The 17684-nt window shown below is 38.4% G+C and overlaps 1 protein-coding gene across 1 annotated transcript; it reads right to left on the bottom strand.

The window, feature by feature from the left end:
- Window positions 1-8673: 8673 nt before the first annotated feature.
- Window positions 8674-16057, bottom strand: STRADB (STE20 related adaptor beta). The gene is made up of 12 exons (XM_010219030.2): window positions 15974-16057; window positions 14786-14842; window positions 14416-14496; window positions 13984-14083; window positions 13349-13470; window positions 12814-12922; window positions 12302-12425; window positions 11598-11769; window positions 11015-11119; window positions 10550-10779; window positions 9916-9958; window positions 8674-9464 (listed from the first exon to the last, which is right to left on the bottom strand). Exons 2-12 carry the CDS (start codon window positions 14795-14797, stop codon window positions 9312-9314), a joined length of 1251 nt encoding a protein of 416 aa, XP_010217332.1. The 5' UTR covers window positions 14798-14842; window positions 15974-16057; the 3' UTR covers window positions 8674-9311.
- Between the last annotated feature and the right edge of the window lie 1627 nt (window positions 16058-17684).

Below are 17684 nucleotides of genomic sequence, written 5' to 3'. Positions count from 1 at the left end.
ATATAGCTTTACAAGTACCAAAAAAATCAGTTTAGATGTATTAGAGTGTGTGAATTTGGAGGAGTTTATTTGCTTTTTATTTACTGTTTTCCAGGTGAATCTGCCAAAAAATTGCCCTTGCTTTTGAGCAGAACGGAGGTACGTTTGTATCATATTCAGGAACATACCAGTTAAACATACCACATTTATATCTGAAATGTGATGATTAACATAGAAACGAGATTCTTAAAACCGTTTATATTAATTAATTTCAAATGCTAAGTACTTCTGACCATTACTGAACTAGAACAGCACTTAGATGTAAGCGATTCTCTGTACTTGTGGCAATAGTTTGTATCATAGATTACAGGAGATTTTATTTCTAAGTAATGTAGTTGTGAATTCAAAATTATTTTTTACATTTTTTAAAATAAAATTATGTAGTAGAGGAGTTATTCCTTTAGGAAGGTTTCATACTATTGCAAATATCTTTAAGGTCTTGTCTTGAAACTTGCTATATTTGTACATGAGGGATAACTTTTGCTGAGGAAGCAGTTATGTTACCAAGCAAAGACACTGTTCAGAGCCTTTCAGTGTAACCACTAAAAAATATTTTCTTTCTGATGTTTTATCATGTTCTGCATTGTCCTCCAAACTGTAGCATTTCCTGACCATGTGAAGTCACTTAGTTTGGTGGCTGTTAGCCATTAAAATGGCATTTGCCTGTGGAAAGCCAGTGAATGCACTGAAAGTTGGACTGCTGTTTAATGATACAGTTGAGTATATAGCTTTTGGCTGCTGAGTGCTCTGTGTGCCTTGCAATATCGGTGAGAGGATGTTCTGCCAGAACGCCCTTCCAGCCTTAACCATTCTGTGAACGCAGGGACTTCAGGAGCCTATTGTCTTAGGCAGGCAGTGAGAGAGAAGAGACTATGGATCACCCAAATATTTTTGCAAATGCATTTTTTTCTGTCAGGAAATATAATTTCTAATATCAGAGATCTGTGAAAACAGTACTTGATCAGTCAAATAAAGTACATGGAAAATATGAAGTGGCCTTAGGAACAATTAAATAATTTTGGAATATAGGCAAGACAGAATGATGGGTTCTACAGCATCTTTCCAAATATCCTCTGGCTACTTACTACAGGCAGGACTTCTATGTTAGCTCTCAGTGGTGTGCACTCTTTGGAAAATTCATGCTAGCATTTTACAAAATAATGTGAAGTGCTTGAATGGTGAAGGTTCAAGCCTCAGATACAAAAGCAATGTCAAGTTCAGATATATGGTATTGAATGAAAAATTAGATTTACCTTGTGGACTTCCAGAACGAGGGTTCTCATGGACTTGGAAATCGAACTTGCCAGTTTATCGTTCATTGATGAATGAGCTCTTTGGGCCTGGAAGTTTATTGGTCTCTTCTGGCACTGTGCCTATGGTAGCAGAGGCTTCTGTTGCTACGAGGTTCCGTCAGAGGTTTTCACTGCGCTCCGTTGTTCAGTAGCCTGAACAAGGGCCCCTCATGTCAGTGCGTGTGTCTCCCCTCTAGTCCTTTTGCAGATGAAAGAACTGCAATTATAAATTATAGCCTTCAAGGGGGATTGACTCATTTCTTAATACGAAGAGCTGTATTCTCTGTTTATTCCATTTCCCCCTACACAATGAATTGCATTATTTCTGTCTTTTAAATGTATGCAATCTTCTCCAGCCTGTGTAATTCCAGAGTCCTCCCTAGCTAACACAGTTTCTCACTCTGATCCTTACAGTGGAAATAGATTGTGTCCTTCTGCAGAAGCTCTGTGAGCAGCACAATTTGGAGAATCATGTTCAGAAGCTCTATAAATGCTGGGCTGAAGAACTAGAATGACGTTGGCTAATCATATATTGCTTCCAGCTTCTATTCCAAACAGTTCTGGCTTACTTTAGGCTACTCGGAAGATAAATCACTTTGCATAAATGAGCAAGAGTTTAGGTTTCCAGTGTCATACACTGATTGTTTCATACACAGGAGTGCTACTTGTAGAATGAGGGTAAATGCTTATTGCACACAAGTATTCTACAGTTAATATTTAAACAGCTCTTTACTAAGATTTTTTTAAAATAAAATTTCTGAAATTTTATATAAATTGATTTTTTAATAAAACATTTTTATTGCTTATGCATTTGTGTACTCTCTGAGAATTTTCGGGTTGTATGTAATACTAAAATTTTGTTTGAAAAAATGTAAAATAATAATCTCTGAATCAATTTGCTTATTTATGTTACAGTTTAAGGCAGCTGTTCCAAGGAAGGACAGGTTTGAACCTTTTTTGGGACCCGTGGATAGATCACAAGCCGTTCCATTAAGTGAAAAGAAAGAAGATGAAGTGGTGCCTCTCTTTGATCTTTTAGAAGAGATTGAGGGGACAGAGGAAGAAGACCGTGATCCATCTTTCAGAACAGCTTCAACAGAAGATTTAAAGATTTCACTTAATACTTCAAGCAAAATTGACCACTGTCCATCTTCAATTACCTTTGCGAAATTAGAGGAGGAATGTCAGAAACTTTCCTCATTAAATGACAAGGAATTACTGTCCCTAGCTATAGAAGGAGATGTATTTGCAAAAGAACAAGAACGGCCATGTTCAGAAACAAAAATGTTACATCTAAGTCCTTCTTTAGCTAAAGTTCTTGAAGAGTCTCTTGTAGACGCATTTATCAACATCATAATCCTGAAATCGGTTTTAGGGAGAAGCCTTGAGGAAGTTATTAAAGTTTCAGAAGCAGCAATAGTCACAAGAGGAGTGGGGGAGGAATCTCAGAAACGGCAGTGCGTTACAGCTACCTCACCTGTGGCTTCAAAGAGCAGCGTATATGATGGGCAAAACATTTCATTGGCTGAAGGACAAACAGCTAATCTCAAATCCATTGTAAGTCAAAGCCCACAGCATCATCTCATGGAGAGATTTTTTGAAAGAAGTATCATCCCGCATTTAGAATTAGGAAAGAAGGACGAGGTTTTATCAGCACAGCAAATTCAGGAGGGATCATCAGTGATTTCGGAGACAGAATCTGCTGGCAGACCTTGCAATGCTGAGGAGAGCACTTCAGAAACAGATGTAACAAATCTTAGGTATGTTTTAAATCAGAATCAGTCTGACTTTTCTGTAGAAAAGCTTATAGAAATGAGGTTAACAGAAGGAGTACAGTTAGAAAATAAACATCAACACTCCATTCTTCCAAATGTTGCTATGAGACGACCAAAGCATGAAACAGATTTTTCTGATGGAAGGAAACAGAAATTTCCATCAGAAATGGAAACATCAGTAATAAAAGCTTTAAATTGTGACCTACAAGATCGTTGTTCTCAAAGTCTTTCAGAAACTGGATTAGTCAAAGGGACTGATGCAGAATATGAATATCAGAAGATCCCTTTGCAAAGTGTTAAAGAAATGCAGTTAGTAGATACAGCAATGGATTTACCTGAAGAAAATAGTTGTGAGGGGAAAACTACCAAAATAGAAACAATAAATTTTAAATCTCCATTACCTCAAAGACTTTCCAAAACAGAATTAGGAGAGGATTCACAGAACACACCCCTGGATGTCACCAGTGTCAGATTGCCAACAGATGTGGAGACAGAGTTGCCTAGGGTAGGACAAGATCATCACCAGCAGAACCCTTCAGAACTGGAAGTAAAACCTGTTTCAAACCAAACTCTTCAAGATACTCTTATAGGAAGAGTTTTGGAAACGGAAATAATGAATCTAAAGCCACTTATAAATAAATTTCTCCAACGTCACCTTACCGAGAAAATTTCAGGGCAAATGATGGAAGAGAAACTAAGGAAAGTACATGAGAAGTTGTCCTCGCTGAACCTTACAGGAGTGGCACAAGGGACAGATTTACTGGAAACAGACCAGGCTAATTATAGTGAAAATCTAGGTAAAAAATCTATAATAAAAGGAAAATCTGCATTAAGTGAGAGTATGCAAAACTTACTTCTAGAGCTACTCCCAGAAAAAGAAATTATGAATCTAAAATCAATTTTAAGCAAAAAAATTCAGGATCATCTTGTTGAAAGACTTGCAAAAATAGGATTAATCACAAAAGAAGAATTAAGAAAGGTGAAAGAGAACTTACGTCTTTTAAGAGCTAGAAGAGGACAATTAGAAGACATTGAATCTGGGCTGCCCAAGGAAGAACAAAGCCCTAGTGTGAAATCTTTATTATACCCAAATCTTCAAGATGAACCTTCAGAAATGAAATATTTAAAGTATCTTACAGATAGAATCTCGGAAGATTCTAAAGACAGTATTTCTGAAACAGAAGCAACAAGTTCAGAATTTGTTTTAAGCAACATTTCAGAAGATCTTCAGGCAGACAGTATTTTGAAAGCTGAAATATTCCATAATAATGAAGAGAGTGACTTGGAGACTCAAACAGGTAGTGATACAGAAGCAAGAAATGAAAAACATAAACTTTGCGAGGATGAATTTCCAGATCCAGTACCCAATGAAGTGGTTTACATAAATAATGAAAAACAAGCTAATAGTTTAATGGTCTTTATTAAAAAAATAATTAATGCATTTGAAAAAGAAAATCAAGACAAAAAGAGGGAAATAGCTCTGTCAAAAGAAGATTTTGAAAGACCATTAAGTCAGAAAACCCATGATGAGATAGAAGCATCTGAAGCAGTAAATTTTTCTTCTTTTTCAAATGCTTGTGATGCTATTATTCAAACGGACCCCTGCAATACACAGCGCTTCTTTCCAGCAAGTTATCCACAATCTATGTTTTCACAAGTAGATCCTGAGGAAAAAGGAATGTCACCAAGAAGTCTTGACCTGAAGTCAAGAGACAAATTGGGCAGTAAGGCTCATAAGAAACATGCCGTGCCATTCTATGAACATCTTGGCCGGATATTAACAAGTACGCCAAGTAAGAAGGAAAAACAAACTGATTTGAGGAAATCTAGGGAGAGTGTGAAGGAGAAACATGGAAAGCATTATGAAGCAACTCCTTCAACATCATCTGCTGTAGAATACGAGGAGTCAGAATCATCTGTATTCCCCTGTAACAAGGAAATCTTGAAGAAGAAAGCAGAGCAAGAAAAAGAACATGACAACAAACCGAAGAAATCAGTTAGCAAGTCCGTGAGAGTTCCATCAGATTCTACAGAACAGCAGTCACTGCAAGCCATGAAAGCCTTTAAAGAAAATTCTTTCCCAAATGGCCTTCCAGATCCAGGTTCTACATCAACGTCCATGCCATGTGAAAATCTGCCTGTAAGAATTCTTTTTTTGAATTGTCCAAATCAAACATAGTGAACTAGAAAGACAGTATCTACATACAGAAGATTAACTTTTTTTTTTACACTAAACTGTAGATGATCTCAGAATTGAAAACCTTGATACAGGTTTCACATGGTGTGTAACATTGACAGAATAGGGGGGAAGACTATGTATCCTGCCAGCCATCCCTCCTGTTCCATTTTTTTTCTGGCATATTATTTAACTAAGTAAATTTACATTTATTACAATGTAAGTGTAGTCTTCAGTGTCCGTTTGAAGATAGAGTTTGTACAGAATATCAGCGTAAGTCAGAGATTCTTCTAAAATAAATTTCTCATTAACTCTCCAAGACGCATGAAATTTTATTTCTCTGACTCAGGTGCTAGAATAAATGGAATTAGGTACGTAAGTTTTGAATAACTGGGACTTTTTTTCCCCTGCTTCTTTTGGTTAGCATTTGCATTGGCATTAATTAATCAAAAAATGTGCTCACTTGTTCTCTTGTGAGTGTGTAGCCATAATACATACACTATATTCTCTAAATATTTTTTGTGTTTTATATATTTCTATATTCTAATAGCTTCACAGAAGTCTTATATTCCTCATGCTTATTTGAATATAAGTACAATATATTTGATTACTACTCCTACTAGTAATGAAATAAACCTGAGTGGTTTATAGGTTATGAGATATATCACAAATGGGACAGATGAGGGGTCATAGGTTTTAGATAAGTTATTTTAGAGCCAGTAAGTTTGGGCATAGATATATTTTAATTGAGAAGAGCTTTTTAATTTGCTTGTGAAGTTTACAGATTCCTTTTAATAAGATTAAGAAAAAGTGTAATCTCTTTAATATTAGCCGCCATCTATAGTTTAAAATGTTTTCATATTCTTTTTTATCTTAATATTCAGAATCATGCAAGTGAAGAGGATTTAAAAATAAAGGTATGCAAGTATCTTGAAACAGCAGTCGAGAGAGCTCTACGGGAGTTGCGCGATGCTCCAGCGCAACACCGGGGTCAGCCACTCCATTCTGCAAGACCACACAGTGGGCCCCCCTTTTATGGGTCAGCTAAAGAGACCCCCCGAACACAGGCTGCAGCTTCTTCCATTGCATTTCTGGATTGTTCTGTTGGTAAAGACCCAGGAAATACTACCAGGCTGAAGTTTCAGAATCAAAACACTGAAGCAGAGCAAGTGGAAATTAGTCATAAGAAAAGGATACATTTCTCTGAAAATCTCAAAGAGACCTTAGTGGAAGATGTGACAATCCAAAGTGATGACAAATGAAGTCAGAACACTGTTCCAAAGAAAAACAAGGGGCAACATAAATCTCACTTGGAATTTAACTTAGGCAGATACTGCTCCCACCTTGAGTAGAAGTAGCAGTAATAAAAAAAAAAAAAAATGCCCTTGAAACTTTACTGCATCTTTCACTTTGAATCTTTCTTTAAGTTACTCATTTCACGAACCTTTTATATTGCAGTGTGACTTTGGTAACAGGTTGTATAGCTTTTCTGGCTTTGATTTATGGAATAAGGGAGGAGTCCGTGGTGCAGTGAGAATTGTAAGTAATCAGACTAGCGGATTATGCAAAAAGCAAAGAGCAAGTTTCTAAGACAATTAGTATTAGTATACTAATGTAATGAACTTGTTAGAAAACATGTTTCTGTTATCAATTGCATTAGCAGAGGCTCTTGCACTTCAGAAATGTGTATAGTATTTCAAAAGCTGGAAATATTTTCAAGTAGATGTTTCAATGTGGGCATTAACCATGTTATTACAGATACAGCTAGGGAAAGCAGCCAGTCTAAAGTTTCATAGAACTTTCCTAGGAATTTTTCATGTAATACATCTTTTTTTGCTTCTTTTATTACTAGCGTATCCATTTGTTTTGCCACAACCTAAAAAAGAGCTTTATTGTACTGTATTACTCTTGCTTTTGTTTGAAAACATGACAGGGGCCAAAATGGAACACTTCCAACTATAAGGTTTTGTGAGGTTTTTAACTTTAATGTATCTTTTTTCTTTCTTTCTCAAATGTTGGTGTGTCAGCTCAACAACTATGTGGAATAGATATAGAGTAGGGCACTGTTATTTCAAATGAAGTTTGCAAATACTAACAAACACATAGGTTTCCTGAATTTTTCTACAGCAGTTTGTTTTATTCATTTATTTTTTAAGAGTACTGATGCTCATTCTGAAGTCAGAAATTGGAAGAGAGAAAAAAAGTAATTTCATGTATTTTCTCACTTACTTGTTTTGGCATAGTTTTATACATACTATTAGAAGTTAGTCATAGGTGCTATAAAATATAACTTGATTTGAAAACATGGCTCCTAAGCAGCAGAACAGCTTTTAGCTAAGAACTTTATGGGGTTCACCTGAGAATAGTATCATCTTTAAAAGTGAACAAGCTATTAATATTTTTATGATCAGCTAACATAACTTTCTCATTCAGACAGCTATTTTCTTACCTAATAAACAGCAATAACAAGAAGCTGTTAGTATGACTGAACTGAGATGAACATCACAGTAAGTATTACAGAACTGAATGGGAGGCAAAAAGGTTAAGCTTATAATAAAGATTTTTAATTTTAATTTCACCCTACTACGTTTTGAAATATAGGGCTTTCTTCACAGCATGAATAGAATCAAGTCTTTCATATTAGCACTTCCACACGCTTTTCTAGAATTGTTTTTGTGCCTCTCTAGCTTGCCTTGTGCTCAGTCTTCATTGCCTTGCACTGACGCTTCTAGCCACGTTGGCGTTGTCTCAGATTTGTTTGCGGACAGGCTTGGCCCATGTCAGACCTGAGTACTCGCATGTCAAGCGTTAAATATGTGGAAAATTTCAAATGTATCCATTCATTTCAAATGTATACATTTTCACTGTAGTCAGAACTTACATCAATAATGTCCCAGTGCTTTTGGGACACCACATTTCCTAAAGCATGACACAATAACATAAAACTATTTCAAAGGAAGCTACTTCTTCAACTTGACTTGTTTGAGACAGTATTAGAGACGAGACGTTACTGAGGCAGTTTTTATCCAACTTGAACAATAAAGAGCTTCTGGTTAACTCAAAAACCATGTCATGGCTGAACCCAACCCTGAGAATTAAACTGTGACTTTCATAAGAGGCTTGTTTACAGGCAATAATACCATGCAGCTCATTGTATGCTGGCTAGTTAATGGCTCTACTTTAGAATTCTTTGGAGAAAACAATAACTAGGCTCAGATAACTTTGGATGGTGAACAGGAATACAGTATAAAGAAACACTTGCAATAACTAAATTATTTAACATGGTGTCTTGGAACTTCTGATTTGCTTTACATAAGTGGTCCTAGATCATTTGCTAAGATGACATAATAAACAGATTAAGAGCACAGTCTGTACTAGGAATGAAGATAAATGCAAGAGTCACACTTGCAAAGAAGCTAAACTTTGGGCAACGCACAGTTAGGGCTGCCTGAAAGACTAGATGGATAGTTAAATTTCGGCAAATATCACAGTGTATCAGCCAAAAAAAAAAAGATACAGTAATCGTGCATTTTGAGATGTATAAAAAGAGAAATATTACTTGCATAAGCAACCAACTGGCTTAGGCAATTTCAGATGTAGGCTTGGAAGTGGGGATTTCTTTCTCACTAAAATAATTTGGGTGAGAATGAAAGGACAGATCAGACTGTTGAAATGAGTAAGGCCATAGGCAAAACCCAAGGCTAAACTATGAGCAATTCAGCAATCTGAGTTGAAAACTTTAAGTACTGTACAGAGTAAGAATACACTTAGCAGGATCCCTCCTGTTAAGAAATATTTGCAAAAGGGAAATAAGAGCTCAATCATTCTATATACAGCAAGGGAAAAGTGAGACTTACTGCACTTTATGGTGCCAACAGAGGAAAAAGTTAATGAAACATGGGCACTACAACTGCATTTTCAAGTATACTTTGTCTAATTATGTTTTAACTATACACAGTAAAGCAGCAAGTAGGAATCACATTTTCCTTCTCTGAAGCATGGGAAGAGGTATGATGGTTTGGCATCTTTCTAGAATTCCCACTCTATGTCATCTTGCTTTGTAGTAACACATCCAAGTTCTGTCCCAATTGCTGGTGAGGGCACTGCCAGCAATGCTGATCTGTTATTTTGAATAGGAGGTGGTAATAGGGATAGTAATGAGCTCCGTGTCTGCTCTTTTATCTAGAAAGAAGAAAAAAAAAAAAAAAGCTAAAATATTGTACATAACATTGCATCTGACAGTTAAAAGCATATGAAATCATAGAGTTGCCTTCTTGTATGAAAATAAAAGAATGAGAGATTTAGCTTTCCTTGTCGCTAAGTTGAATTACTCTTATTTAAAAAAAAAATCACATTGGCTGTGAAATTCTTACACTTGAAAAGTTAGTATATTAGCCAAGTTTTTCATTAGTCTGACTTCAGTTAAATTAAACTAACCTCAAAGGGGAAGTGGATTTCTTATGCATCCTATACTCTAGCATAGCATTTTGTAAAAAAAAAAAGTTGTTTGAAGCAGATGTGCAATGTGATCACAGGTTTCAGCTGACTCAATTATTTTGAAGTTCAACTCTAATATTTTTCACTTTATTTAGGGTATAGCTATGCCATCTACCAGAGATTACAGTAAGCTCACCTGTTTGAAGAATGTGTGCGAAAGCAAACTGCTTGCTGAGGGCCTGGATCAAAAAGGAAAAATACAATTATGTTTTGGAAAACAAATACTGCCTTTGGGAAAGGTGCTAAACTGACAAATGAATCTAAGCCCTGTGGTTATTTAACCACAAAGCACAGGCAAAGCATGAAAAAAGCAACACAATTTTCCTTCATTCTACACCCCAATTAGCGCTGAGCGCAGTCCAAAAGGTAACTTGTTTATTTTTTAAAAGACTTTTTACTTTTTCTAATTAGAAAAGAATGTAATGCCTCAGAAGAGATATTGAATTGAAAACTAAGTACTTCAGCTTGCTGCTTTTTCCTGGACAAAATGCATGTTTAATTCTTTTTTTTTTTTCTTATTAACCACAGGAGGAAAAAAAAATCATATTATAAAAAATTCCCAAGGATCAGACAGACATCAAAAGTGTGGTTCCTCAGACAAGGTAATTCTTAAAGTACAAAACAAAAGGTAAATGTAGTGTTTGGTATAGTACATATTGTCTGAAAATCTAATTTTAAACAGTATTCAAATAATGACCGGATACTAAATTATGCACTGTATTTCGTCTTATGTTGAAGCGACAGAAAATTAGCTTTCACCAGGAGATTACCTTTTCTCAGGGTCCTGTTGCAAGCAAAGTTCTATCAAGTTGTGGAAAGCAGGGGAAAACGTTTTGGAAAAGGGAATTTGCAGTCCTTCACTAGTCATTGTGCGTGTCATGCTCTCACCAATTCCAGAATCAACACCGGATCGGGAATTCTTCATTCTGGATTCCCCACGGGGGAAGGTATTTATATCCCAAGGACAATATGTGGGACCTTTCAGCTTTTGCAGCAGCATCTAGTAAAAAGGAATGGCAATATAACAAAGTACAACAGCTATTTAAACTTACTCAGGCTAAGCTGTTAAATAATCTTTCCACTCATGGAATTTAGTCCAGGAAGAAGCACAGATATTTTAAAAAACAAATAAATAAAAAAAAAAATTAAAAAACTACCAAGCAATAATAGCATTGATTTTTCTAAGGAAAAAAGTTCTGAGTGTACTGAAGTAGAAATAAAATTTAGCATCAAACCTGAGTGCGAGGCATATCTTGAAATGGAACATGTCCATTGGCTAGTTCGCATGCTGTAATCCCCACACTGTAAATATCAGACTTCACATTATACCCAGACAAATCCTGCAGGAGAAATAATCAACCTAAAACACTGAAGCCAGTGGTCTGTGCATACACACGTGTGTCAGGACAAAACTCTGATATCCCACAGTCTACAAAAGATTGGGATAATTAGTGAGTCGGAAAACCTGAGCCCATAGCTCTACTGAAGACAAATTCTAGGATCAGTAGTAGTTCTCAGGAAGAAGTCGGTGCAGGAACATCCTACCAACATCTTACAACATCTCTAGAGGAGTTTTAATAACTTCAGTACCTCTTTGTTTCATTGTAAAGTTGCAGATCAGCAGCGTTATTGCCCTTTTGCAAGCAAACTTAATCATAGAATCATTACGGTTGGAAAAGACCTTCAAGATCATCAAGTCCAACCATAAACCCATCACCACCATGCCTGCTAAACCATGTCCCTCAGTGCCTCATCTAGCCAGAAGTTAACTGCTGCAGGAGCTTTGGATAGCAAAAATAAAGTGTAATTTATACTGACCTGTCTCAGTAGTTCAGGACTCAGCCAAGGAAGCACAGATGTACTGAACTGGGGGAAATCATATACCACCTTCGACTTTTGTCCATTGTTAACTAAGCTGTAGAGGTTGCTTAGGCCTGAGAGAGAAACCAGACCATCCTCTGAAATCAGAATGTGGCTAGCTTTAATATTCCTGTAACACAAAGTAATAAATTTTAGTTATAAGAACTTAGAACAGTACGACTTTCATATTTCATTAATTCATAAGATACTGAGATGGTAAAATAGAGTTCTGTTTAGCAGCTAATTATCACACAGAAGTTCTTCATTCAGTATGAGCTGCCTTTTTAATACAACCTCAAAGGAGGGGAGAAGTGAGTGCCAGAAATGGGAGATGGGCTTTCCTTCCCAGCAAAGGGTGTAAGAAAGCACCCTCTACAAGTGTAATTCTCTTCTGCTGTGAAGAGAGAGAATCAGATAGATGCACACAGGGATGTAAATAATTGGATAGGTGTTATAAAAAGGCTTAACAAGAATGGTGTCCAAAACATTAAAGATTCTACAAAATAAGTTCTGCTTTGTTATTAAAATACATACTTCTGCACTGTCTGACATAGAGAGAAGAAGGAAAGGAAACAACACTTAAGCTGAAAACGGGAAGCTGAGCTCTCAGTAAACTAATTGGTGCAATCTGGTTCTTACCAATGCCACTGATGTTCCCCTACCTGTGAATGTAGCCATTTTGGTGCATGTAATTTAATCCTCTGATTGTGCCGAACAGAATGTTCCCAATCAGAGCTTCACTCATTCCTTCAGGAAAGTAAGTTTTCAGCAGGTGTCTAGCAGAACCTGGAAAAAAAAAACTACCTAAGCATAACAAGTCTCCATTGCCTACATTCACAAAGAGCAGTCTCCTCGCTTTTACAGTGACTATGGCAAGAATGCTTATAGAGAGGCAATTTGCAACAGACAAAGATCACACTGAAGTCATGTTTCTGTTATCTGAAGCTGTACCCCGTTCAATCCAATTCAAAACTGTATCAAGTCAAAGGCACTCCTCAACTAACGTTCCTCAGAGAGTGGATGTCAGAACTTGAAATGCAAGTTAATGAGATTTGAATGCTGAACTTCACTGGGAAGGAAGAAAAGATGCCTAAAAAAAATCTTTCACGGACTACAGGGACCAAACTGAATCAGCTATTTATCTTATTTGAAAACAGCACTTAACAATTCTTACCATATGCCATGAATGGAGAGATGACCCAAAGCCAACTACCAGCTGTAAACACTGTCCAAAGTGTCATTATGTTGGGATGCTGGAAAAAGTGGGATAAAACCACCTCGTTCTAAGGAATTAAATAAGAGTAGGATATATTAACTAGAAGACAACTTTTGCTAAGACATTAATTACATCAGTATCAGTAGAAAGATTTGTTCCCTATGTGCATATATGGTATGTTGCAGCCAATGTCCATAGTCTGCAACAGGAATGCAAATGACTAACTGCATTTGTCTGAAACAAATGTTTTCGTGTAAATGCAAAATATAAAACACATTTTGAAGGAAAACATTTGTACAATTACAGAAGCTCTTCTAAAACACCTGTCAGCCAAATTCTTCAGAAAGCAGTTCTGTTTCAAATTTACACGTGCCTCCTACTCTTTCAAAGGAAAAAAACTAACATGGTCCCATTCAAATAGGAGGGCTGTTTTGTAACCTTGCATGCTCACTGTACATAGTCATTCACTGCTGCAGCAGAGCTGTTGCTTTACCTGCAGAGCTTTCAAATACTCCTCAGAGCAACTTTCCAGATCCGTGATCCTTACAGCAACTTGCATCCCTGTAGGTGTATGTCGTGCAAGGTAGATCGAAGTTAAGTTGTTGAATCGCCTTCCTGAAACAGAAGTGGCTACCTTTGTTAACATTGGGAAAACACAATAATCATCTCCATAATTGATTTCACATGTAGAGACCATTTTAAAATGTTGATTTAGCAGTACAACTTTTTTATTTAGTCAAGAACTTAAGTAGCTGCAGCAAAATACGCCCAGGAAGTTAGTTAAAATACAGCTTTGATATTTTTAGAAGTAAAAATTTAAGCCTTGTTCAGCACCAATTGCATACGTTCTGCATCCAAATGAGCAATGCTTCTAGTACGCACTTGCACATAAACAGATGCGTAGACATTGAGAGTGAGGGCAGCTGTCTTTGGGACAATCAGATAATGGATGTTTTTATATTTTTAAAATAATAACTGAAAAAGAGACATTTTGTACTTTTTTTCAACTCAAGACACCAAAGAAAGTTTCTATTCAGGTAATAGATTTTCCAACCTTAATGAGTATTCACTGAATAAGCAATAACCTGAGAGAATGCATCTGCAAGAACAACTAGGAGTTGTTGGTACCTATTTCCACCTGGAGTTCATAGTGGGAGACATTGGAAGAGCAAAATATCATTTCATTCTCTCCTGTAGGTTGGGGAATCCAGGCTAGGTCAGAATCATTCTAAAAGGAGAAAAAAAATTCCAAAAAAAATTTCTCAAAATTAGTATGTACATTTGCACATTTAACAGAGAAATAGAATTAATGAAAATGCTAAGATCACATAATGAAGTTGGAACAGTCAAACTGGTGTTTTTATCATTACCCTGAGATTTAGTTAAATGAGCTACTTTAGTTATTATCTGTGGTCTTCTTCCAAAACAAACTCCCAAAAAACTCTGGTTATTTTTTTAAGTCAATATTTAGAAAGGTATGTGAGTTAATGTGATTATTTTTGTACGCATTATTTTTAATATGTATAACATTGTCAGATTATTTATTTATTTTATTATTACCAGATATTCTTGGATGCTGCTCTCAGATTGCTCTTCTGGTCTGATTGATTCAACTCGTGTACGTAGAATACAGGAACAGTCCTTGAAAAATAGAAACACGTGAATTTTCGTGGACTTGCTGTAATTTATTAAATGTGATAATGGGAAAATATCAGAAGTAACCCCTCTATGAACAGTAGTTCAGAAAGTCAGGCAAGAGCTTAGACCTAGAGGTAAGAGAAGTTAGTATTATCCATAACCAAAAGTTGATATTACAAAGTTGAAGCATCTCATCACAGTGTTTTAACTATACTTTATCAGAACTTTTTCCCATTAAGATTTGGCTACATAATGAGGTGTAACTGTTAATGCCTTTTAAATTCAAACTTACCAAGCAAGACATGGAACCGCTTTAGATCAGGTGAAAAGTCATATACACCCATTTATCCTAGAAAAATTAAAGCATCACTGTGAGACCATACATCAACCTGTGACTCAACACTAATAAATTCTAAGCATAGAAATCAGTCTCATTTAATCAAAATTGTTAGGCATTCCTCTCAGTTATCAAAATATCTCTTCTTAAAAAAATCTACATCGCATGCAAAAAGCTGCAAAGAACTACTACAAAATTGAGAGGCCTACTGAATCTTTAAGCAACACCTGGATTTCAAACTGCATCTGGAGATGATAAAAAAGATTATTTGGAATGTGCTTTACATTTAATGTGTTTGGATATTAACATTCCTGAACAACCAACTGAATTGCAAGTCAACTGTATAAGTGCACAAAAGAAAAAAAGAATGGATTCATGGATCACTGGCAGTTTTCAGGAAAGAAAAATCAGCTGTTGTTTTAAAGGAGCACAGCTGTGCTAGTCAGATTTCAGCTCAGCTGCTGCAGCTGAACTGGCTCATAAAAAACAAGCCAGGAGTAACTGCACTGTGTATTTCACAAGAGAAAAGTACTACTGCAAAAAACATGAGTAAAAAGGGAGCTGAAACAATTTACATTGTTTTCACATTACTTAAACTACAGAATCAGCATTCAGTCCAAACTCCCTTGCACATCAGCAACCCCCTTGAAGTTTTCTAACACTTTGAAAGTCTGGGAGATGAGGAAAATGTTATCAGATATGGTTATTAGACCATGTCTCATAACATGGTTCTGAAAGCTTCTGAATTGTAGAGGGGGATTAGCTGATTTCCTTTAGCTACTAACCAATCGCAAGTATGCCTTTTACCATGTAATTATTGCTTGAAAAATATTGCTTGAGAAGTGAGGTACTGTATGAGTAACTGTTGATTTTGATCATCAAGGCACTAAACTTGATTATATGCATTTAAATTATGAATGCTATTTAATCCCAGCAAAACTCTTCAAAATCTAACAAGCTCCCACCACCCACGTGCTTCTAGAATATCTGAGTATCTCTTACTCTCTTTACCCTCAACAGTTACTTGAAGCAACGAAATGCCGCAACTCTGTTTTATAGATGAGAGATAAAAGGAGATCTGTAAGAGGATCTGCAGGGGGTATTTTGCTGCTCAGCTTCTTCAGAAGATTGGGCTTGACTCACCTGCTTTCACAGAGAAGTTTGTGGCAGAGCTGGAGAGGTTGCCGATGTTCCAGGGCATTGTCCAGCACAGGCACTGCTAGAGCATCCTCCTTCAAGATGGAGAAAAAAAAAAATCTCATTTTGTTATCTGAGAGAGGTTGCTCCAGAACATGAAACCGCAAAAGCCACGCTGCAGAATGAAGTCTTAGTAGCAAGCATGCACTGAAGTTACTGGAGAACAAGTTCCAAGCTACAAAGGGCTATGGCCAGCCAGGACAGCTGTCCGTGATCCGTGTTTGTCAGGTAATGTTGTTAAGATTTTTTTTTTTTTTTGCTATTGTTTTACAGTGTAACTTCGCCAGCAGTTTCTGTTGGGGCCTGGCTCGCGTCCCTACATGCGGCCGCTCCGCGCTCCCACGTTTCCCTCTTTGTCTCGCAGCCCCCCGCGCTGCGCAGCGTGGCCGTGGCGGCTGCTGGGCCGCGCGGACCCGCAGCCCGGCGGCGCCGCCCTGCCCTGGCCTGCCCTGCCCTCCCCGCCGGGCCGGGTCGCAGCTCGCCGCGCGCGGCCCTCCCCGAGCCGCCCTACCCGAGGCCAGCGCCGCGCGCCCCGCCTCGCCCGCGGCATCTCGGGGCTCGTAGGCGCCGCCGCCCCGCGCGGCCCGCCGGGAGCTGCAGTCCGCGGCGGCGGGAAGCGGCCGCGCCGGGCTGGGCCTTCCCGCGGCGGCGGCGCTGCCGGGAGCCGGGGCCACCGCAGAGCGGGTAAGAGGCCGCGGCGGGGCGGCCCCGCGGCCGTTGCGCGCCCCGCCGCGCGCTCGGCGCTGCCGCTGCGGCGCCTCGGCGGGGCCGGGGGCGCCCTGACCTTCGCGGCGTCAGGGCAGGGGCCGGGGCTCGGCGCGGTGCTGCGGCGGGAGCGGCCGCGGGGCAAGGAGCGGTTCCCAGGCGTTGAGCGACCGTGACAGCGCGGGACCGCTCAACAGCGGTGTCGTGGTGTGGGAAAAGCGGCTGGAAGGGCTCCTGGAACCGGCTGCTTGTGTTGCGGTCTCTCCGCGAGACCTACAGCCTTATTTCTGGGTAGAAACACGCAGACCTCTTGGGACCCCTGTGCAGCAAGAACTGCTCGCTAGGCAGCACTAGCTAATTATCTTTTGGTCGTTTAAGCTTATTGCTTGGCAACGTTTTATAGAAAACGTTGCAGTTAACCTTTCCTTATCTTGTGCTCTTTTAACACTAAATTTATGAGAAAGGTATTGCTGAAGGTGTTTATTTGTAGTTCATGCACGCTCCAGGCTGCGGTGAGGTTTGAACAAGGTTAGCAGAGTAAACGTTGAAATTCTTGGATGAAAGGGACAAATCGTTTCTTTCCTCGCTTCATATCTGCAGTTACCCCACAGGGTGCAGTAGACCTAGAGTTGGGTCTGTTTTGGAGAAAGGACGAATGAGGAAAGCAGAACAAATCTGTGGAAATCGAGGTCCTGCTGCCTGCAGAACAACCCGTTCGTGGTCCCCCCGTCTCTTCCAGTTACCTCCCACGGCTCTTGTTGCCCAAGCAGATGTGCAGGGTGCAGACACCAGCAAAGCAAACTCAACTCATCTGTTTGGAGCAGCCGTTCTAGAGGAACGGAGGGAAGAGAAGGGATTTGCAGCAAATGGTGCTTGTAAGACACTTACCTATATTTTAAGTATTCTTCTGTTTTTACTTCTAAGTGTTCTTCTATTTCCTCACTCTTCTATG

The sequence above is a fragment of the Tinamus guttatus genome, unplaced genomic scaffold (assembly GCF_059628265.1).
Source record: "Tinamus guttatus ecotype Peru unplaced genomic scaffold, ASM5962826v1 Tinamus_guttatus_pri_ptg000197l, whole genome shotgun sequence".
In the NCBI taxonomy this organism is placed as follows: Eukaryota; Metazoa; Chordata; class Aves; order Tinamiformes; family Tinamidae; genus Tinamus; species Tinamus guttatus.
This window is presented reverse-complemented; position numbering and strand designations above follow the sequence as displayed.